The following is a 24,591-nucleotide window of genomic DNA, read 5'->3' as shown; positions in this document are numbered from 1 at the left end:
CTCCTAACATAAGGAATAAAGTGAAGAAGACTGATGAGTACTAATGCCAATCAAACTTATTCTTTGTATGATGTAAATGACCAATTGGATACTGCAATGAATAGAATTTGTCAAGCGACACCTAAACCGCCAAAAGATAAAACTTGTCCATACTTATGCAGTGGATCTTGAAATCTTGTATCTAGTAGGTTTGTTCGCTACATTTTTGGAATCATAAAATATAAGATCAGCTTTAAGACAAATGTATTTCCGAAAGGGTTTTTTTCTGACATAGGTTTACTTTACTTACTTTCATGAATTCAAAATACTTGTCTATGTAGCCCTTATCTACCCCACAATTTTGGTCAAAGTTACCATTGCCACCCTGTAGGAGATATATAAAAATTATAAACTATTTATAACATCAATCCTTACCTCGGTCAACCCTTTGATCCTCAAGCTTTCCGCTACTCTCAGAAAATGCGTCAGTCTATCCTGATCCACACTAACTTCTCCACGATACATAAAGTCCAGTAAACTTTTCATATCGCTGTAGGGAACGTCTTTAAGTATCACTATAGGGTGCTTATCCGGGTGGTTGATGAATAAGGCCTGGAAATATGGACTGCAAGCAGACAAAACCATTTTGTGCGCCCGTAAAAGTTGCCCTTCCACTGCCAGTGTGACGTCAACAAAGCTTTCATCGTGGAGAAGTTGGTCAAAGACAGACAGGAGATTCGACTGATGATTATTCCAGCGTAGACAGAAACGTTGCGTGGCCATGTTGGTTGGGGCGGTAGCCGCCGGTATTGGTTGATTAAACTGTTGCGGAAACCGATACGGTAAGCCGGACATGAGCGGATCAGGTGGAATTTTGTATGTTTTGTTTGACCACCCTGTAAAGAAAAAATAATGGTTAGCACACAATGGCAACAGCGTAGAGTACAATTGAGTGAACATTAATTGGTATGTAAATTTTTCAAGGTAGTTTTAATAAACAGTTAGTGTATGGAGGAATAAATTGTACTTTGCTTCCCCATACGAAATAACGGAAAGTATTTTATTGAATCTCCTAGTAGGGGAGAATGGTAAATATAGTACAACATTTTTGGTTTTTTTATTTACAATTTAGAGAGAGACAGGACAAATAGTTAAATAGCAAAGTTGTTTATAAAGAATAGAGATATCTTCAAGTATAATATTTTTGCTGTACGTTCTTATTGCAAATATCAGAGTAATCTGGAGTATTTAGGGAGTTGAAATGAAATGAAATTTCCTATGGCCACATTTAAGCCTACTATAAATAGTATCCCAGGAACAGTGTACTGTCATTCTTATTTGACCACCCAGTACAATTTGCCAACATGTTTCATCGACACTTTGAAAACATTCACATTACATTTCATTATATTTACTTTAGATTTTTGATGTGTCCACCTTCTTGCTGCACACACACGCATTATAACAAAATCAACAGCGGTTAAAGTAGGTTCGAAGTAATAATTGTTTTTTCATTGTCACAGTTAGTTTTCAAGATTTTCCACATACAAATATGGAAGATTCAGTATTAAATTCGAATTTTGTTAAGTGCGAGCTTTGTAAATGACTTAGAGGACAAGTATAGAAAAGTTACATGAACCGACTATTTCCTTTATACAGATGTCACCACCATAGTTACAAAAGTTGAAAATATTAGTTCTTTAAATCGTTACCTAACGGAGGTTTCAACTATTGACTGGTTCGTGACCAATCAGCTAAGTATAAACAAAGCAAAAAATCAAAAGCTAATTTTGTCTGCTCGTGCCAGACCAAATATTTTTAAAAATCAAAAATTGTGCTTATTTATTCAGAACGAGAAACACTATTGATTCAGCAGCTCACACAGTAGAAGACGAATAAATCAGGTACAGGACTTCTCTTTCCTCTAGATAATCAAGCTTTTGGGTCCCTTCTTTTAAGGCACGATATTTTGACTGGATCTGGAGAAAGACAATTTGGATATTGAAGACGATAGTTGCGACTACAGTGCTACACTGTCACAACAAGGTAGAATAATCATGCTAATTATTGATAATTAGTTAGGATTAGTTTAGATTATTCTAGTACTCTTGCCTTCACGCTACATGTTCATGGCGCTCACGATTTTAGTAGACTAAGTCAGGAAAACCATAATGAAGTATTTGCTGGTCACGGAAAACATGGAATTGGGCAAAATTCTTATATGAAACTGATTTTATTCTAATTAAAGAAATGACTTTATTGAATTACCCACAATGGCAGCATTTGCCTTTTAGTAGCCTTGTAAGTTTCCACCTCAAAAAAGATTTAAATTTTGGCTAAAATAAGTGAAAACTATGAATTTAACCACTGGGTTCTGCTAACATAATTATTTATTCCGCATGCAAAAGTTGCCCGTTCCCGCGGGTTCAATAATGTTGATAAATGTGTGGTAATAACTCTTATACCTTCAGTGCATTTGTTAGATCTGCGAATTAACATAATAATACAGTATGTTTTTATGTGAAACCCATAAGGTACTAAGACTGAGTAGAGAACTGAACCGAGTAGGTACTAAGGTAAATTTACTAATATTCAGTTTGATAGTACTGAGGGTGATGTATCGGTACCGTGTCCCACTATAAACCACTTTCCCCTTGAAAAAATCGTAAAGCAAAGTTCAATAGTTTTTTATAGACAAGTATGACCACATTTTACCCAGTACTAGTATTTGGGCGGGTTTCTATTGTGTATTTAATTTGGCCAGTCCGGTCACCTTGGCACAAACTTTACATATGTGCCGGAGAGCGAAGTCATCTTATTTAGTTAAATATTTCGAATGGTGGTTCGAGAATTCAGCGTACCAAACGACGTCACAACCATACAATTAGCGGAGGTGGTATATTTCTATTAATTTTCTCAGGGTTCGTGCAGTTTTAGCATATCCATTGAGACAAGTTAAACAAAATCGTCTTTAGAGTACCACGTAGTGGAACCGTTTCTAAATAACGTGGAACTGTCGTTATTCAAACGCAATACTCGAGATGGAGACACTACTTTTGGGCTTATCAGTTACTGAATAAACAGTTTGGAATTGTTAGTCGACTTTAGACGGCTAAAACGAGGCTATTGTTAGCAAACTTTTTAAACTGATAAGGGTTATTAATCACTCTTAATCAATTTTTTATAAACGTAGGGTGTGTTTTATAGAATACCCACTGGTTTTATAGCAACAATTTAAATTAGTAGTATTAGTAGTAAGTTAGAGTACCTAAATACCTCTTTTTGCTTCTCACGAAGGGCTTTTAGCTGAAGAATTTTTGGTGTACACAAGGTAATTTGAGGTATTTTCCAATTAATGTGATGAGTACTTTAAAATATTACAAAGCATTTGAAAGTATTGTGATGCAAATTGAGGGTATTAGGATGGGATAGAATATTATCTGCATATTTTGAGGCAATTGGAGTTAATTTTATTGGTATTTCAATGGAAATAATGAAATTTTTATTCAGTAGATCGGTTTTTGGCCTTTCAACATCTTTAAAGAAATAACAATTCAAAAATTCTTTTACTTCTTCCAGTTCTTTTACTGAAAATCGGTTTTAGGGAGTTTAAAGTCATTTGAACTGAATTTACATTATAGAAGATCCATTTACTATGGGCTACCTATACTGTATCATCTAAACTGGAAAAGTTACAAGATCGGTTAGACAAAAGTTGCCAAGTCTCGGTAGTCTCGGAAGTATCAACTCTAACTTATTTTTTTTATATGGGACTTATTTTATCAAAATCTCACTCATAATGCGTACATTTGCCGACATTTTCTTAGGAAAACTAATCATCAGGATTTATTATTACTAAAAAAATGCCAGTCCAACCCTGATATTGAATTGTAAATTTTTATTTGAATTGTTAAGTTTTATGTACTTAGAGCTGATCTATGATGTATTTTGAAGTATTACAAAGCATTTCGTGGTATTGTGATGCAAGTGAGGATTTTATGAGACATTATCTATATATTTTGAGGCAATTGATGTTATTTTTACTGGCATTTCAACGGAAATTTTGGCAACTTCTGGCATTTTTACAAAAATTTTGGTTATTTAACTAGAAACTAGGGTTTAGGTTCAGGTTTAGAGCATTTAAAGTCATTTAGACTGAATTTATATTATAGAAAATAGCTTAACTGCTATGGATATCACCTAAATCAAAAAAAGTTACTAATATCGGTTAAATTACCAAGTTAGGATCACGGAACACTGTTGTCAAATTTTGTTCAGTTTCGTAAGTGTCGACACTGACTTAATTTTAAAAGAATAAAAGTAAAAAGTTGATGCCAATATGGTCATATTATTGATGTTCAAAGAACAGAAAAACTCCAGTTTTTCAAAGTTTTCCAACATCTCAATTCGCCTCTCCATGCTAACTTAAATGATTTGGTTTTATAATTACCTGAAAAAATTTTTTCAACGTTTTTTAGTTAGATAGCTATCTCAAATTTAGGGAATAGTTTAAATGCTTGAATGGCCGCATTTTGTCATCTATACTACTTTTGGGTTATAGTTTGACTTAGTAGACAAGAAAGGAAATATAAGAGCAATACATTTTTAAATTCCAAAAAGTGGTAAACACAGGATTTTTTTAAAATATATCTAAATTGTAAACCTTTTTAAAAAAAACTTCTAAACATAGTAGAACTATCCCAGAAAACAAAAAATTAAAAAAATCCCTTCCAATTCCAAAAAAAACAACAAATTTTTGGTCCATATAACCACAAGTTTAGTCACCATAGGTTAATTACCTGCAAATAACATTTATAACCTACTAAACCAATCTGTAAATTTATCTCAATTTAAGTTATCTAGAAGTTAAGATTAGTGAAATTGAAAACAATACACACTAAAATGAGCCTGCAGAAACCTAACTTACCGATACACTTAACCGCAACACTGTATCATATAAATTAAGCGTAAAAGTCACAGCATCATGTGACCAATCTAGGGACTTTCTTAAGTTTAGGAAAACAAGCAAAAACTGGGACATTCCAGTCCAGTATATGAAAGCTACCAAACATCAGTCAATTTGATTGGAAATTACTATCCTCAAACAAAAACTAATAACAATTTCGCAAGAAAAAGTAACACAAATTTAACTTAAACTTACAAAAACTGAATAAATGTCAAAAGATTTCAGTTTGCAGGTAATTCCACCAATTAAGCTAGTCAAATAACACTTGATAGAGGCAATTCAAAGTCTTCGACAATATAAAAAAAACTTGCAGTTCCATTCGAGCTGGTACTGCCACGGTTCACTGAGCAATAGGCACTTTTTCAAAAGCCCTATCCTTTATCCATCACTGCACAGACTTAGTAACAATTGTGCTAATTTTATTTATTTATTTATCAACCATCTTGAAGTATATTCATTTACTATTTCTAGGACATCAAAGAGAATGGTTACAAAGCCCTCGACAGGAGAAAGTCCTTTTACACCTTCATTTCTGAACAGGGTGTAATAAAATTAAACTAGTACCAAGCTGCTAATTGGTAGAAAAATTCAATAATAATTAACTTCAGCTTATCCCCTGTATAGCCCGGAGTAAGTATGTTTGGTTTAACCGCTTTCATGACCCATTTAATGGTACAAACATTCAATTACCCACATCCTTAAATCGCTTTCGGATTAGGTTTCTTGACTGCGTTCCACTATGTTGCAGTATAGATTTAGATAACGTTTTATGAGGTTTTTCTCTTTAAGTCTAAATCATCTGTTTTCCTAAGAATTTGTTTCATGTCTTTTTCTAGTCATGTAAAACTTTTTCGAACATCACTTTGATACTTACGACACACTTTTTGATGTAAGTAAGTGTTATTTCTGTTTCTTTAGTGTGTGTGGTTTTTTTTTATAAATGTTTCTATCTGCGTTGTTCCAAATACTGTTTGTCTCAATTTCAGAAGATCAGAGAGGAAAATCAGTGGGTTTTATTAATAAGCAAGTAGAAAAACTAAACAAAAATAGCTGTGACTGGAGTCTCAACAGGATTATTTTAAATATTCAGAATGAATTTCAAAAAAAGTAACATTGTTGAATGGAACACATCCAAATTTTTCAAAATTAGTTGATTTCTTCTGTGGTAAATTAAAATTAAAAATTAATATCAGGTGACTCTGGATTTAGTAACATTTACTGATATCGCAAAAATACCTAACACTAAAATTACTATTAAAATTTCTAATGTGTTACTACCGAGAAAAAAAATGAACAAAATCAAATTCAAAGAAAGTTTAAAATAATCAAAAGCTGGCATACGATTTTTTCATTAAATACTTATTATTTAATTAATTGATCATTAATACTCAACAGACAATTAGTTTTACCATTAATTTTAATCAGAAAGGATGTGTTGTTCGAAAAAAAACTATTGTCTCATTTAATATAATGCATTTTTTTTAATTCAATAGGACATCCTAAAAAGGAAATAAATATTTAGTAACGTGTTGGTACGAACAAACTAAAACATAGTTTTTTTCGTTACAAAACTATTATTTTTTTGCAATTTTTTTACAAATTTTTAAATTCTGTTTAAAAGTATGTAAGTGTATGTATGTAACAAATTGTCATTTTCTAAAAACCATATATTTCTCTAAAAAAGATAACAAAATATAGCAATGTTCAACCCTTGATTCAGTCTTCCTGGTCATCCTATAGTACTTTTTGAGATGTCTTAATATGACCCAAATGTAATCAGGAACATCTTCTATTTAGCATAGTTTTAGACATAATTCCCATACAAGTCACTTTAAAAAAAGGTTCCAGGATAAAGTATCTTATTTAATGTTTTTCAATTAAAATGCATCATTTACTTTTGTCTTAACGTGTCAGATATTAATCAAAAGAACAATTCTGATTTATTTTGAACAAGGTAATTTTAACCAAAAATTTTAATTGAAATTTTTTGTCGTGGTCAGAGACGTATTTTGGCCACTGTTCAAAATGTTAAAGATTAGCTATTATAATATATTTTACTGGTATTAACGGATTTAACGGGTATTTAAGTAAGTAACATTTTTCAAAATAGCTAAATTTTCTCACCTACTCACCTACCTACCTTTTACTTTTGGATACTACTTTAAAATGAGTTTAACCATATTTGATTATTTCTGACCACAGAATAATGAGTATCTGTGAAGAAGTGCCGGTCGTATCGTATTGTTCAATGTCACTTTCATGATATGTTGTGTAATAAACGGTTTCTTTTACGTATTGATATATCGAAAAAAACTGGTTTCTAAGACTCGTCCTTGTATACATGATATAATGTAAACGTTTTTCAAACCCGCTTAGATGATATCAATTGAAGGGGTAAGGTAGAAAAAACCTCTAAAAAAACCAAGTTAAAGGTAGTCAGTTTCACCTGCTCACCTGGTGTTATAATTTATAAGCAGAAATGGGCTAATTCAATAGACACTTCAATTTGCGTTAGAATGATGATAAGAAATTAGAATGCTTATTCTACAAAATATTATCACTGGAACTAGCTATGTTATGAAGTGCATAAAATTGTCTGTATAGGTATATGTACGTATGTAAAATTTGTCTTTAAAGTAAAATATACAGAAATGAGAATTAAATTTATGAATAACGTTTTCGACACTAATTGGTAGATAATGGGACAGACAATGACAATTTTGTCAAAGTGCTGATAATTTGAGAAAAACTATGAAATTTTGCAATCTAAAATAGGATAATAAATCACTAAAATCTAACTTTCCATATTGATTATTATTTAATTTTTTTATGTAAATGGACATTTTAAAGTTTACTTTGTGTAGGGTGAGAGATTTAAAAATTAAGAACTATAAAAAATTTTTTCAGATGAAAAATTACACTTAAGAAAAATAAAGATCTTACGAAATTAAGGATAATTTATGAAACAAAAAGTAAAAAAAAATATACAATACTAATAATTCAATGATACTTTGTCATTTGTGACTTTCATACAACTTTAAAATTATTACTGAATTAATACATTAGACATATTATATTAATCAAAACAATAACTTTTAAAAATTGTAGTTATTTGCGTCACTAAAATGTTTTGAAGGTTTTTAAAACCATTCCGTAGTAATTTTAAGTAATAGTAATATAATGGCTAATGCATAAACAACGAGATAAACAATCATGTATTATGAAAATTATAGTATTATATTTCATTTAACAGTTATTATTTTGGCATTTACGACAAAATTATAATCTTTTGCTATCTATCAAAAAATGGATAGAAAAAGTTCTAAATAAAACAAAAGTTGGAAGTGCATATTTTCCCCCTGTATAAAAACACACTGAACCAAAAGAAAACACACAAAATCACTTCCCTAAATTAGACAAAAAAGAGAATTCAATGAATAAGTGTCTTGGAAAATATTAAAAACTTTTTTTTTTTTTTGGTATTTTGGAAATTGTAAATATCTCAACAATGAGAACCCGAACTTAAAAATGTCTCATGAAGAGGCCACTCTAAAATGACTAGTAGAATACGCTGTTAAAATATTATAACACATTTTCGGAACAACCTGTATAAACAAAATTTTAGAAACATTTTCGAAAATATGTTTCTACCACTTGCTTATATGGAGGAATACTAACGAGTTATTTGTTGTGTTTCTTTTAAATAGATTGAAATGTCCAATTATTTCAGTATAGTAATTCTATTGTAATAAAGAAGAAATTCTCTACGCCTTTTGATCAAAATGAAACACAATGAAGTCACAGGAGAAGACGGAGTCGCCATAGAGGCTATGAAACTTGGATGAGTAACATTGCTGTCATAAATACAGACCCTTCTTAACCTCTGCCTACACTAGCAAGCCATTCCTAATCTTATTGCACAAAAAAGGTGATTTAAAAACAAATATTCAAAATTACAGGCCTGTCAGCCACTTATACAAGTTATGTACCCGAATTATAACATCGAGAATGGAAAAGAAGATGGAGCTTTATTAGTCAAGAGAGGAGGCTGGTTTTCGACCTGCATATGGAACTAACGACCACCTCCAAGTCTTTAAAGTACGTACCGTATAGAAAAAACTATTGAGTACAACCGACCATTGGTTCTACTATTCGTAGACTTTCAGAAGGCCAAGAGTTTGAAGCAATTATGAAATGTCTAAAGAAATCACGTGTGGACTATAGGTACGCTAAAATTATCCTAAACATTTATAGAACAAAGAGGATTCTAAAATGAAGACCTAGAGCCGACAAAAGAAGCAGAAGAAGACCAGCCACACGCTGGACAGATGGTATAAAAAGAATAGCATCCAACTGGATCGCTGCAGCTTAAGATCAGAAGATATGGAAACGTTTCGAAAAGGTTCAACAATGGACAAATATGGGTAAATGATGATGAATGATGAATTCTATAAACTTTTTTAAGAAAAATAAAAAAAACCCTATTTAAGATATTGCAGGGCATAAAAATTGGTCAATTTTTAAGTTCAAATTAACATTAGTTTATTGTAACTAACTGTATTAGTTTATTGAAAAGAATCACTTTCCGCACTTGTTAGAAAAATAATGATATTAGAATATTTAAAATTAAAAAAAAAAAATGAAAATATAATAGAACAAGAGCTATACGCGAGCTAGAACAATTCAACGGGCAATAACCTGCAACTTGCTTAGAAAAACACAAAAATGTATTGAGATGCAGGGAGGGTTGTTCGAGTATTTACTGTAAAGTTAGAAAAACAATTTTTAGCTAGACTGTAATTGCAAAACATGTCATATTGCATAACGTATTGTTTGGATTAACGGGGTGTTAAATTTTTTCGGAATTTTTTAGTTTTAGTTTTTGACAATGTCAACTGGCCTTTACAGTGTTGCAAGCTCAAAAATTTAATTATCCAAGTCACGTGACGTGTATTTTGCAATTTAAATTTTTACAACTGTCTAAATTTAATTTATCAATTGTCCAAAGGTTACACTGCGTTTTGATGGTCACGTGACAGTTTTTGACTATGTCGACTGGCCTTTACAGTGTTGCTATTTTAGTTCTTACAATTTTACCACTGTCTAAATTTAAAATACCAATTTTTCAGCTGTTTTTTTAAAATAATTAGGTCTTTATTTAACACGTGCTAACTTGCTTACCATGACAGTTAAAAGATTCGCTCAAACGTCAAAATATAACCCATAATTTCAGACAACCGTACAAAAATTATGTTTTGTTTGAATTTGGAGTCACCTGACCTTAGAAAATCAATTTTAAGCTTTCGGCACAAGGTCAAATCGTGTTGTGTCAAAAATTTGGAAAAACCTTTACGTCGTCACCTAAACTGTCAAGTGATTTTTAAAAAAATCAATTTTAAGCTTTTTAGTTTTTCAAATTTGGATAAACAGTCATGTAACCTGAGAAAATAAATAAATAATCCTGACCCTTGTCAAAATGTCACGAACCTACAAATTGTAAAAGCAGACATACTACTTAATTAATCTAACCTAAAAAATGTCACGTGATCAAAAAAAAACTAATTTTAAGGGTGTATTTCATCAAGGTTGTCTCAATACCAGTGGCCTTATAACTAAATTTAAGAATGCCACAAATGTGTAAACATTTGAAAGCATTCTGGGGCAGTTTAAATGTTTTAAAGGAATTTAAATTATTAAAGGCAATATGAGGCATTTTGAGCAATAATAGAAGCATTGTGAGGTATTTTAAAGGCATTTCAATGTTTTTCAAGGCAACATGAGGCATTTTAGGCAGTTTTAAGGCATTATCACTAAGAGGCATTTTGAGCTATAATAGAAGCATTGTGAGGTATTTCAAAGTCATTTCAAGGTATTTTGTATGAAAAAAGTCATTTTGGTGTACAAAAAATTCTCGGCGGTCCACCCTCGCCTTCATGTATCCTACAATCAATTTGTACCACCCTGTATATGCTAAAGTCCTGCGTATATATTATGAATTACCCTGTATAACCATTACGTGTTTTTGCTCCCCCAAATGTAGGAACTAGCAAATTAGCCTATTAGAGATCAAGGCTTTGGGTAGGCGATAGATGCGCGCTCATCACCGCTTATGGCATTGGCCGAGCAGTGGCGCATGTGCTACTATAACCAAATACAAACAGTAAACTCTCATCCTCAATTACAATCCTGCATTCCTGTAAAGAACGGATAGTATTTTATCATTAATTGTTTGGAATCATTTTTAAGTGTCTGGTGCCAGATGTGCGTGTTAAATTTACCTAATAAGTGGTTGTACTAATATCTAAACTTTAACTTAAATTATATAGAGTGAACTCTAAGGTGCGTTTTGACAACAATGACGGCATTATAGAAACAAAATAAACAAAAGCCGAAAAGTTTCCCCTGACGTCATTTTGCGGTGTCAAAAAAATCTGGCCTGTTGCTAATGATAATAACGAAACCGACGAATAAAAAAACGTGGTGACCATGAACGTATACACATGCAAGCAACCCGGCCGCCTACAATACACCAAAGTGTTGTTTTGCGCAACCCTAAAGCTTAAATTACACCGAACAATTCAAACTATTATTAAAATATATCGCGTGACGCGATAACAGTTTAATTGGAAAGTCCTCCTTGCGGGTCCATGAGGGCTCTATTATTGATTATTACGTATATATTGATTTTTTGGGATGCAGGGTGAATTTGGTAACAATAATAAAGTAAATGTAAACATTACCTTAGAAAACAATGACGCACAAATGGCCACTAGTAATGAATATGGTGCAACATAACCAATAGGGTTGGTCACTTTGCGTAAAAATGTAGCAGGAAGCACTAAAAAAACACCACCGCACTGTTACGACGCCATGTCAGCAGCAAATAATCGCGCTTTACGTCCCTGCTAGATCGGGTGGTCGATTCGGAACTTATCGGGGTTGTTCGGGGTATGTTCGAATTGGCGCGCCAATCCCCCCCGACCAGGGGCCCCCTCGACCATCGCTTTAGCGCTTTGGAGTAGTTTCGTCATCTGCGGATGCGATGGGTGTTGTGCTCGTCAGGAAATCACCGTTATATGAATCGGCTTTTCACGTTCCACGATTATTTATGTCCTCTGCGTACTGATTATATTTTTAGTTTCAGCGATGGCATTTGGGATTCCTCAACTATTCCGCGACAGGTCGTAACCCAACCTTATCATATACCCAAACAAAACAATGTTATACTAACTAGTGACTTTGGTGATACACCTATCAGTAATCGCAAACTGAATAACCGAGTTATGGTGGCCTATTCTTGAAAGCAGGGAACGGAATTCTCCAAAGAAGTGTTGATAGAATGTGACAGAAGAAGCTGGCAATGGCGGGTTCCTGTCACATTCACACAGGTCTTTCTCTTGATAATTCCCTTCCCTGGTTTCAAGAATATGCACCCGGTGAGACCAGAGAAACTCCAGCTAATATGTATAGCGCCACTAGAAAATGTCAATGTCACATGACCATTTAACCAATCAATGCCAATATTTTTCTGTTTTTTACTTACAAACTAATGACAAGACCCTAACACCCAAACTAACACTTCTATTAAATCCAATTTTGCTCGACACCTCGACCTCAATAATCACTCTCTTAACATCGAACAAGGATTCAAAGCATTACATCTATGTGAAAAGAGCAATCTTAATCTTCTAGAAGTCTTAGAAATTAATAATGACAGTCAACACATCTGCTTGAATGACCAGCATAATCACCCGGCCACTGCCTTCTTCAGATCTCTGAATTTCTAACCCTGCCACCACATTTGCTCCTTTCTTCCCCTTTTACATGTTCTTCCCTCTTAGCCTCTTCCTTGCGACCACCCTCTAGGCTTCCCTATGTCGCGCATGTATAAAGCAAGCTTTCCAATTGTATAACTGATAGTTTTTTGATTTATTCTACTTCTGCTTAAAACCTTCAAGTTTAATTTAATCAATTAGTTAAAGTCGTTTGTTTACTTTGATTTGGTTTGGTGTTCTTCCCTCTCTTATCCTGCTACAGTGACTTTGTTGGCGGATGACAACATGACTTTTTCATCTGTCAGTTTTCAATTTTGTAAGTCACTTGCGTTCACTTTGTTAACGGTTTATCAGCGCCTTTGAATTTGAATCTCAACGGTTCCCTTCTCCTCGCTTTTACAGCTTATTAAGGTGTTTTTAACAGTTTTTTGGAATTCTTCCACCTAATCGTCCATATTGTCCTGACTGCCCGTACGGAATCAGTGGGATTGGGTTCAAGGGCTGTAGTTTTTTATTTGGGGGTCCCCAAATAAAAAACAAACAGCAAATGTAGGCCTTTTAATGTAGTTATTTAGTGGTTTAATTTATTTTATTTTTTTTCCAAAATAGGTAACTATATTGTTTTATATTGGCGTTTCAAGTTAATCCGAAAAAAACAAAAAATTTGTTTCTGTTTTTATTTATTTCTAACCTTATTTGAAGAAATATCCCAAATCCGAAGGCACATTTTCAAAAAAAAAAAGAATGCAATTTTTGCATAAAGTGCAATTTTGGCAGATTTTTATTTTGCTCCAGGACGGTTCCAATGCACAGCAAAGGACACATTTATACCAAAGGACCTTAAATTAGGTAAAATAAGTATAAAAAAGCACTTTAAAATTTTAAATTTTTCAAAAAAACTGAAAGAATGGTAATAGGGGTGTTTTTTTACTACTTTTTGAAATTCAATATCTCGGTAACATGAAGTGCTAGAGAGGCCAGTTTTGGCTCATTTTGTAGTATTTTTTATCCTCTTTCTAATGGAGTTTTAGTGAAATCTATAAGAGTTCATATAAAACAGTTTGGCAATTTTTTATTTTGCTCTAGAAGGGTTCCAATGCACAGCAAAGGACATATTTATACCAAAGTACCTTAAATTAGGTGAAATAAGTACAAAAAAAGCACTGACGCTCTTCTTGTTCTTCATGTTTTTTTTCTGCTTCAGCTCGTTCTGCCAAATCTTAGGATGTGTAAATAGATCCAAACTTTGTTCAGCTATTTTTGTATCTTAAAATTTTCTGCTTTTAGGCCCAGATTGCATTTTCCCTCTTGCCTAGACAAAGTAAAGTTGTGCAGACAAAGCCCGAAAAAAAAAATCAGTTTTAAAGCTAAATATTCTGTAATATTTGTACCAAAGTTCGACAAGATCAATAGAAAATTAATACATAGTTGCAAATTTTTTAACAATAAATTATCAAGAATTGAACAGTGAGCAGTTCTATGAAGTACCATTGCTTACACTCTTCTTTTCTAAGAATAAAGAAGTATGATAAAACCACCCTTATAAAAAGAATAAAGTATTCGAAAAATTAATATAAGAAATTTCAAATATAATTAGTCTATTCTCGAGTCTAATAATTAAATATCCCCATTATCACGAAATCAGTGCAGAAAACCCAAGAGAAAAAAACTCTTGAAGTATATATTTGTTTTCGAAGTGTATGCACTTTAAATTGCAGGGCAGTAATATTATCTTCCTCTATTACTCACATCAATAAAGTCAGTATACCTAATCAATGAAAAATGAGTAGCTTGCATCTTATGCTCTTTTGGTATTCACCTCTGTTCGAATTCTTAGGAGGAAAATAAAACCTACAAAGCAAAACTTTCATAGGGCATGTATGCACATAACAAAGCAGTATTTTTTTAACGTACCAAAAACCGCGATAAGATATACTGCAAGGTCAAGCCATCTAAATTTAAAGGCCAACCAGACCCAAGACACCCCAAAACTACTTTCGCACAAAAACCACTTTGTACCTTTATACCGATAAAGGTACTATCATAAAATGATAACTTTTGAATGGCCCATTATTCCTGCATCAAGTTATAATGCAAAAAAAGTGTTAGACAGATAGACACAAACTAATTGCCAAAGTTGAAGAACAGCATTTTCAATATGATGTACCTACTTACTAAACTTTAAATTCAATGTAAAAAATGCTTAAACAAATTTAATTCTGATTGTAACGTAATCTTGAACAATCATTTTTACCCTCCAAAATTACCGTATTCTGCTACTCTTCCACAGTTACAATATTTTTTTTTATATTTACAGCATCTTGTCAGGGATGACATTAGTTCTTTTATTGATCCTTAAAATTAAACAGTTTTCTGACGTTTCTCCACAATCTCATTTGGCATCATCAGCAAACGATGAGAGAATGGACCAACCGCAGAACCACCATTCAACGTGCATAACACGATCTGTGAACCACTATACACCAATTTAATATTAAGTATCATTTTAATATCTCGTTTATGGCTGGTTATCAGTATTTAAAAAACGACAAAATGTTTTTGTATCAAAACAAAACTTGTTCAGATTAAGTCATCGAATGTAAAAACATCAGTTGATAGGATTGTCTTTTCTTGTAAACATGTGTAACTTTTCTGTTTCTGTAATATTGCTTTATATTTTAAGTTGTTGAAATACAGACGGTTAACACTCGGTATTATTTAAACACCCAGTACATTTCCAAGAAAAATTTTAATTTTTTCGTCCCAGCTACCTCTAGGAATGATTTGTAATACAAAATTAAATACAGTCTTATTGCTGGCTATTTATACACTTCGTAGTATTGCAATATATAAACCCTTACGTAATCCATCAATATTTATAAGAGTAACATACTGCATATGTCGTATAAACAATAAGTAAAAACTTTTTTGTAAAATAGTTTTAAAAAATAATTTTTCTTAGAAGTAGTATAAAAGTCTGAGATTTAGAAAGAATGTATGATAATAAATGACGATATACATAACCCACTTAATTGAAGTGTTCTAGTCTACATTATAATTTTGAAGGATTTCCAGATTTTCTATCGTGTTTACTTGACCTTCGATCAATCTGGAATAGGTAGCTGTCCAACTACTAATTAATTAGTGCACCACTAACCAAAAATTACCCACTAAATACCAAAAAATTGGTGTTGGAAACAACTGATTGAACATACAAATATCATTGTCAAACCTTTTTTCTAACTTCCAGTAAGTAGTTATATTTGAATCAGATAAGTCGAGGTTCTAAGAAGTGAAAATCTTCACTTCCTATCCAATTACAAACTAACGGGATTCCTTACTTCAATCGCATACATGAGTAGCATAGTGCATAATGTAATGACCACACACTATGATTATGAGGACTATCTATTAATTTCGATATAAGTTATACATAACATCTTTTGTCGGTTTTTTTACAAAATGAACTTTGTATTTGAGCAAAGAAAACTGAAACGCTGATAGTTTTCTATACAACAAATGGCTTCCATTCAAGAAATTGTGCCACAAGTTAATAAGCTCGAAAAATTAACTTTGATTTGTACAGGGTGTTTCATCTTGAAGAAAAATGTTATTTTGCTAGTCTCTTTCCAGGTTTCCCAGTATTTAAAATAAATTTTTCAATAGTTTTTAGTATAGCAGTAAAGCAAACTAAAAATATATTGCAAACCAAAGCACCCCGACAGAGACTAGATAGAGAGATGGCCCAAGGTAATTTTCTCAATGTTGAATTTACAGAAAACTGTATAAGCTTGGTATATTTAAGAAATATGTGATTTTCGTACGGAAGATTTACCTTTCATTCGATCTATAGATAACTTATACTTTTCTATATTCTAATTGCTTTAGTTGAAATTGTAACAGTTACTTTTGTTAAATTTCTGAAAAACAGAAATACTTCAATCTCCTGGATTTATAAAAACATTTAAATTAAATCAGCCCAACCCAGAACGAAAACTACAGATTAATTTATTCGGAGGTCGAGCTAGCGGCACTAAATGCCGCTATTATCATTTTATTTACAGAATTATTCATCCCTTTCGAGTTATAATAAGCAAAAGTTTTTTTATCCACATACAGTATTGTGGTTATACTAAGAAAACGTTGTTTCTCACTTATCCAGAACTAGTACAGCGATTAGTAACACTGAAGCATAGGGATTTTCCACAGGATTTATTCGAGATAAGGTAGTGGTAATGTATGTAACTCTTGCTAATAGTATTTGAAATTTCTTAATGTTGTCATTTGAATTTTGATTATCTTTGATTTTTACTCAGATTTTTATAATTTCTTGTTTTCCCGATTTTTAGCAAGTTTTTACTTTTTGTTTTTTTACTGCCTAATAGACATTAAATAACAAAACTTTCTACGATTTTGGCCTATAATGGACTATTTCCAGAATTTTTACGACGCTCTATACTCGTTGTATCGATAGAATGAAGAAATTTACAATTTCTTTACCACTATAAAATAACAACATACTTCAATATGCTTATTAAATTGATTAATAGTACCAATTGCACACCTTGTGGATTATAAATTGGAATTCACTGCTGTTGGCTAATCAAATCATTCATATTCTATTATTTACTTCCCACCAGGCAATCTATTTTCTTGTTGTTCCAGTGATATTGCTAGGTTATTAGTCATACGGAGAAAAAACAGAACAAACGTCTTCTTCTGTTATACAGGGTGTCCGTTTTACGGGCCTCACCATGGGGAATTCGGTTATTTGAAGAGATACAACGAAGTTCAAATTGGAGTCGATTAAAATTGAGAAAAACAAATTTAATTTATTTTAGAAGATAACTGAAATCAAGACACTTTACCATTGCCACTTTTCCTCTTCTACAATGTGACAGTATCAAATTTCAGTTCCGACGTTTCGGTTTTTAGTTACCATCATTAACTATAATTTTTCTTATGAGCGCCATAACTGATTTTCACATTTTTGAAATGGGCTGTTTTTTCTGATTCCGATGATGTGTCATATAGTCGTAAGATATGGCTGAAATTGGCGGTTTATTGAAAATAACGAAAATTATGTTTTAACAAAGGGTCTCTTGAAAATTACAGCTTAACAATTATCTTTAAGTCACTTGACTCTTCTTCACGTGACATCATTGACATTTTCAAACTGATGAGGATGTGACGCTGTTAAATGACATCACGGATTCCAGTCTGACTTTCTAATTAATTGTTGATTGATTTTATTTTATCGCACTCTTCTGGGTCTTTCCTGATTTGTTTGATGAGGTTTACAAAGTAGCATAATCATTAATGACATAAAATATCTCAGTTTCTGACAATCATCATCAGTTTTTAGGTTTTTGTTTTGGAAACAACATAATGTATTTTGTTTCAGTTTAGCTAAATTATCACAAATTGTATCTTGAGAGTGCATTGTACACATGATATCAGTCAACAAAACTAATTTCCAAAATTTGTTTTTTTTCGGATATCTCTGGAAGTACTAATAATTCTTAAATTTTCAAAGCGGCATTTTAGTCGACTCCAAATTTCTCAATTTGAACAATTTTTGAAGCTGAACTTTGGAGGGCTGTCTCTTCCTGGGAACAAGTTCTTTTAAAAAATGACAACATGCATATCTACTTATTTTTAGAAGGACGAATTATTGTTGCTCTAACTTGCGAACTCTATTACTCTTTTCTCCCATCTTATATACAGACTGCTTGTTGTCGATCTGGCAAGTCTAAGTAACTTTTCGAGTAGGCACGGACTCGTTTTTGTTCAGTTTATGATTTTTGATAAGGAAAAGTTAAGTCCTGACTCGTTGCTGAACAATATAGTCATAGTATAGTATAGTAGTATAGTAATAGTCTCTTTTTGGACAATGTTGAACTTAAGTCTGTCAACGTTGTCAAAAATCTTGGTCTTTATATTGATGAAAACTTGCATTTTGAGCAGCATGCTGCCGAGTTAGTTAATTGAGACTCAAAACATGAAATACTTCCCATCTGCGCAAAAAATCAACATACTCGGTCCATTTAAATTGAGCATTTATCTTTTAAACTCAGGTTATTTAAATCAAGTCATACCTGATGGACCATCTATTCCGCGAATAAATTTACTCGAAGGTCAAGCTGCCGGCTGTATGCAAGTGCGGATATTATCTAAGAAGTAGTGTCCAAATAAATGTATTTACAAGACAACTTTGCGATATAAAGGAAGGATATGAACTGGGATATGACTAATTTAATTATACATGATAATTATATGATGTCCTTAATGAACTTAATTGTCGACTAAAGAAATAAGTATCAGTGTATTTGCTTGCTTTGAATTAAAAAAAAAGAATTTGATTCTCTACAAAAGTTCCTTCCGGTTTGACCGAGGATTTGACTATCAAGGTGGTTCAAATTTGATTCCTCAGATATAGGAAGAAAAAAATATATCCCGCGTTTGTGAAACTGGGGCCTAATGAATATTAAAAACAAAACTATGTTTACTCAATTTACAGACGCATTTTGAGCGCCACTTCCGGTTGAAGCGGAAATGAAGTACTATTTAAGCGATGTGTTCCATTTTCATAACAAACACATTAAACCATTAAATAAATATACATACAAAGTGTTTTAGGCTATCAACTGGTAAAAATTTTCACCATTGATTTCCATGCATTTCCAGAATTTGGGATGTAATTTGACCTTATTAATTCATGTACGATGGATTTCTTTTAACGAGGCAGTATAAATTTCGAAATGGTCTGAGGAAGGATTTTAAGGGTGACAAATCAGAGGAATTTGTTGGTCAGTCAGTGCAAATTCTTCTTCCGATCCATTGTCAAGGAAATTTAGTATCCAGGAGATCTTTTACACACCGTCTTGTTGGGAATAGCACAGATAACGTTTGAGGTAATGGATTGGATGATGGTCAACGTTTTTCATATTTTTTTTTGACGAAACATTTGGGTAATTTATAAAGGTAATTTTAATAATGTCTTTTCTCGGGCCTTTCCTAATTAAAGACCATTTCTTATCAAAAGAACATTCTGATCGGACCCTTCGATTATGATACATGATACCTACTTGAAATTGTTGCCAATTGTCAAAATTATACTAATATACAAGTTAATCTGTTTAAAATAAGAAAATTGGTATCTATACGTCGAGCTATACGTACTTCCGGTATAACTGCAAGTGAACTGGAACTTTTCTAATTATATCGCCTAAAAGAAGCCTACACTCCTGTATACTCCCATAAAAAAGTCCAGAGGTGTTAAATCTGGAGACCTAACAGGCCACTTCTCTTTCAATTCATCTGAATTTTTCAGTGGACAACACGTCCTACTTGTAGTTTTTCTTATACAGGGTGTCCCGCGAGGTAAGGGACAAAATTTCACTACGTGCTCTTTAGGTAAATTCGAGTCGAAAATGTTCTATGAACATGGGTCCGCAAATGCTTCCTTACCAAGATACGATTTTTTTAAGTTTAATAGTTTTATTGTGTTGAAAAGTACAATAACCTCACAAAAATATTTTTTTACAAAAAAAATTAATACCTCTTGGAAAATAACTGTTTATAATAATTGTTCAAAGTGTCCATTTTCCCATTGTAAGCATAGTCTAGCCCTTTTAATGATGTGGATGAGAGCCATTGTAGTTTTCGGCACAAAATCACTATTAAATTTAAAAAATCATATCTCGGTAAGGAAGCATTTGCGGACCCATGTTCATAGAACATTTTTGACTCGAATTCACCTAAAGAACACGTAGTGAAGTTTTGTCCCTTACCTCGCGGGACACCCTGTATAGATCAAACGATGATGTTTTTTTTCTTAAATATTTTTACAAAAGTATTTTTAAATGTCAGATGCACAATTATGTCTGCCCAATTCGGTCAACTGCAATCAGCGTGCGGAAAAGTGTCGCTTCCCGCACTTGTAAATAACTATTACCAAATTTTCAACGTTTAAATTCTTAGTCACGTGACGGTTTTTGACAGATGTCAACTGCGAGGTAAAATTCCTCATTACGTAACTCAAAGGATGGTATGTAATGGATCATTTTTTTTATTATCCTAAAAAGTTTGAAAAAAAGCTAATTGTCAGTACCTACGCAACATAGCAACCTAAAATCATAGGTACCTTTGACAATGACAGTGACAGTTAGTTCTGTCGGTAATGGTGGATGTCAACTAAATAATGTGCGTCTATTTCTCTCTGTTTAATACAAATAAAGAAGGATGGAACTATAGTATGAGCGTATTTGGTTGCCTATGATAAAATCGTGCATTAATGGGACTCATTAATGAATTGAAATGATTTTGCATTCGTTATCGTCCATTAAAAAAGGTTGTTAATACATGGTCGACGGAAAAATAAGTTAAAGGCATTTCGAGATATTTCAGGTCAATTTGAGGCATTTTAGGCATTATCACTATGAGGCATTTTGAGCTCTCATAGAAGCATTGTGAGGTATTTTAAAGCTGAATTGTATGCAAAAAGGCATTTTGGTGTACAAAAAATTATCCGCCGTCTATCGCTCGAAAAGAACACAACAAGCAGTCCCTTTAAATCAAACCTTTAACTTTTAAACTCGGTTAATTTAAATCGAGTTAAACTTGATGGACCATCTATTCCGCGAATAAATTTACTGGAAGGTCAAGCTACCGGTTGTACACTCATGTGCGGATATTATCTAAGATAGTCTCCAATCAAATGTTTTTTTGTATTTTAAATCTGCAAGTTGACTTTTTTTTTATATGAAATATAATGTTTTTGAGTTAAATTGGGGATTGATAACAATGATAAAGAGGTTCCTAATAAGTAGTAGTTTTTATTGTAGCGGGTTTTTAGTTCAAAATTGTTGATTCATTTTTTTTTGTGTTGATGGTGAGTTTGGTTGAAATTGAATTAGTGAGGAAGCATCTGCAGAATGCTTGACCCTCACAAAAATATTTTGAGTCACCTGATGGTTACTGGTAAGTAAATCAAGTAGATGAACTTGGGTTAGTAATTAATTTTAAGTTTGCAATTATCAATATATCTCACTGATTGATTTGTTAGGTTGAATTTGGCTGACGATTTGGTATTCCAGATGTAATTTGCTTTTTCGGTTCCAGGAGTAAATCATAAAGCGCGCGGAAAATAGCGACAATAAATAATAATGTAATCAAAATGAAAAAAAAGTAACTTAAAACGGTAGGTGATGTCATGCGCGTCAGGATGATCAAGGGTGTGCGCGCAAAATCTGAGAAGCCAGAGTTACTTACGCAATACTAATTTGTCCTTGTGAATGCGAATAATTCCCACACAGACGGCGGCGCACTTAATTCAAATAACAAACGAAACTCTCGGACATCATTGTTTCTCACTCACTCGTATACGGTGTGTTATGATATCGCACACAAACTCACCCCACGGGGGTGAATTTTTCAAAAAAAAAAAAAACGTCCGAAAATGTGAGACAAAGTTAGAGAGAGACAGACAAGTGTGGAACGTAGTGGTGCACACCCTCCGAGTAACTAAATAGAACTCGCTCGTGCCCCGTCGGCGCAACCCGTGCTGAGAATACCACCACCACGCAGTCGAGTTAACCTTGGAAATTGTGGATGTACAGCGGTCCAATACAGTGGCGTCGTATTGGGGACGTGCGGGTTGCGACGATAATTTGACCTGGTCGACTGTATTTTGCAGTTTGAGGGCTTGAAACAGTGGACCAGAAAAGTGGCCGTGGGCGTGCGCCCGATGGGTCGCGTTCAGTGCCCGTTTGGGCCGCGCATGGAAATGGGGATACACGTGCACCGCTGTACGGTGGGGTTGGTGACCCCCCCGTGAAAAGAGGACGACTTTTTGACTTCTCGTAACACTTTTTCGGTGCGCCCGTATAAACTCGCTTCGAGGGTGTACACGCCGTGTAATTTGTGATATTGTTGATCTGTGGGCCCACCCGAGAATCGTTTAGAGTACTTTGACTCTAGGATTCGGTGGGGGGGTTTATATAGCTACAGGTGGCAAAATAATCTTCCGAGAACGTTGATGTGATTTTTCTTAAGCGCGTTTTTTGACATCAAAGTTATACAGGGTGTCAATAAAAGGTCTGTAACAAAATCCTATGGCATATTATTCCTGACATCAAAATAAGCCGATTTAAAGCAACTTATCCCAGGGGTAAACCGCTGGGGCATTATGGTATACAGGGTGGGCCAAATTGGATGTATTTAACTGGGAAGTGCTCTTATTAATAGAGAAAACTAATGTCGAAGCTCAAATTTGATAGAAAACTTAATGGCAAAAACAGTTGGTTAATATCTGTCACCGTTTGACAGATAATGCTGCTTTTCAGAATTAGTACTTTTCTTCAAAAATGTCTAGTGCCTTCCAGGTGCATTTTTTATTTCTGAAAATACATTTCTAAAACAACTCTTTTCTATTGAACACGGTTTTTGAGATACGCACATAAAAATTGTTTTTTTTTTAAATTAGAACACTCTGTATATTATTTGATTTTTGAGAAGATCTTAAAATTACCATTCTAATGACATATAACACTTGATATTTCAATTTTTTTTTCTTTTTAACGATTTTTTGTGCGTATCTCAAAAACCGTGTCTAATATAGTTGGATTTTTACCTTTTGAGAATGACGTCATCTTTTTACATCTTCGTTTCTCACATATTGTCATGATTATTATCATCCTGAAGATGAGATTTACTCAAATCTCCCTCACCTCCTAATTGCATGATAATATCATCATAACTGGCATCAGATTCACCCTGACCATTCATTCTAATAATCTAGTAAATAAAGAAAATTTAAATAAATAAGCTTGAATAAAAATTCTATAATAGGGATGCCAAGTTATTTTTAAGGTAAATCGAGAGGTAAATAACTAAACCTATCTAACTTACTTTCTACCTAAAAATCCTGCTTCTAAATATATCATTGAAACTACAAATGTCTTTAATACAAAAAATTACAAACTACTTACAACTAATACTCTTCGTCAAAGAGTACAAATTGTCCAAAATAAACCGTCAGTTGACCAATCTTCTTCTTTTCCGTCGAGGTAGATTTTTAACTGCAAAGGCTGTTTATCGATTTAACCACTTCTGGAATAGGTCCTCTATCACAATCTGCTTCATGTCATAACGTGGACTAGACGGTACAATTGCTGGTAGCACTCGGTATTACACCCAGTAACTTCCGTTCCGGAAGGAAAAAGCTTTCTAAGATCCCCTGATCTTCAATAGTCTGATTTTTGCTCGAATCTTTTAGAAAACTGACTTTCCAGCTCTCATTAAATGTCTCTCTTGACAATCAACAACCAAAAAAAAAACAAACCTTTTTTCCCACCTTCTACCTCCACGTACCACCTTTTTCACCTCCTTTGAAGTTCATCAAGTAATACTGTTAATTTTCTTAATAACTACATACAATCCTACTAAAACTAACTATAATGGTAAACACTTGACCCTACAAAAATGTACCTTTTCTATAAATTAAATAAATAAATTTTCTTTATTTTCTTGAACAAAAATCCTTATTTTCAAGACAATATCAAACATATGAAATAAACAATTTTTGCAAAAAAGGCACGTTATTAATTTTGTCATCCTGTCAAATTAAAAACGTTGACATTTACTGTCACTTTGATATAAATAAATATCAAAGGTATAAAATCGCTGTGCTACAATGAGCAAGCCCAAATGCTAATTCTAAATGTGCTGCTTTTTTTGGAGTACGAAAAGAAAGTTTCCAGATGTCATCCCAATTGATTATTCCAATGTGTATGATAGAGCATCACAGGCTTTGAAAGTGAGTACTGCTACCCTATGCCAAATGAAAAATGATGGAATTCCAGCTGACGA

The 24,591-nt window shown here is 33.0% G+C and overlaps 1 protein-coding gene across 7 annotated transcripts in view; it reads right to left on the bottom strand.

Moving 5' to 3' along the window:
* ttk (zinc finger and BTB domain-containing protein ttk) overlaps positions 1-22,310 on the bottom strand; it is a 41,367-nt gene extending 19,057 nt beyond the window's left edge. For 2 of the 7 annotated variants that reach the window (XM_081979167.1, XM_081979172.1), the window contains exons 1-2: positions 11,686-12,027; positions 415-875 (exon numbers count right to left, since the gene is read on the bottom strand). In XM_081979167.1, coding sequence (XP_081835293.1) covers positions 415-834 — 420 coding nt within the window. In that variant the 5' untranslated portion in view covers positions 835-875; positions 11,686-12,027. Of the gene's footprint in view, positions 1-414; positions 876-11,685; positions 12,033-21,993 lie in introns of those variants that run through there. The other 5 variants (XM_081979168.1, XM_081979169.1, XM_081979170.1 and 2 more) reach the window with 5 other exon arrangements.
* Positions 22,311-24,591: the final 2,281 nt, after the last annotated feature.

This window comes from Ips typographus, linkage group LG4, assembly GCF_016097725.1.
Source record: "Ips typographus isolate SLU linkage group LG4, UJ_Ityp_2.0, whole genome shotgun sequence".
Taxonomy (NCBI): Eukaryota; Metazoa; Arthropoda; class Insecta; order Coleoptera; family Curculionidae; genus Ips; species Ips typographus.
Note: the sequence above shows the minus strand (reverse complement) of the source record. Positions and strands in the feature narration are given on the sequence as shown.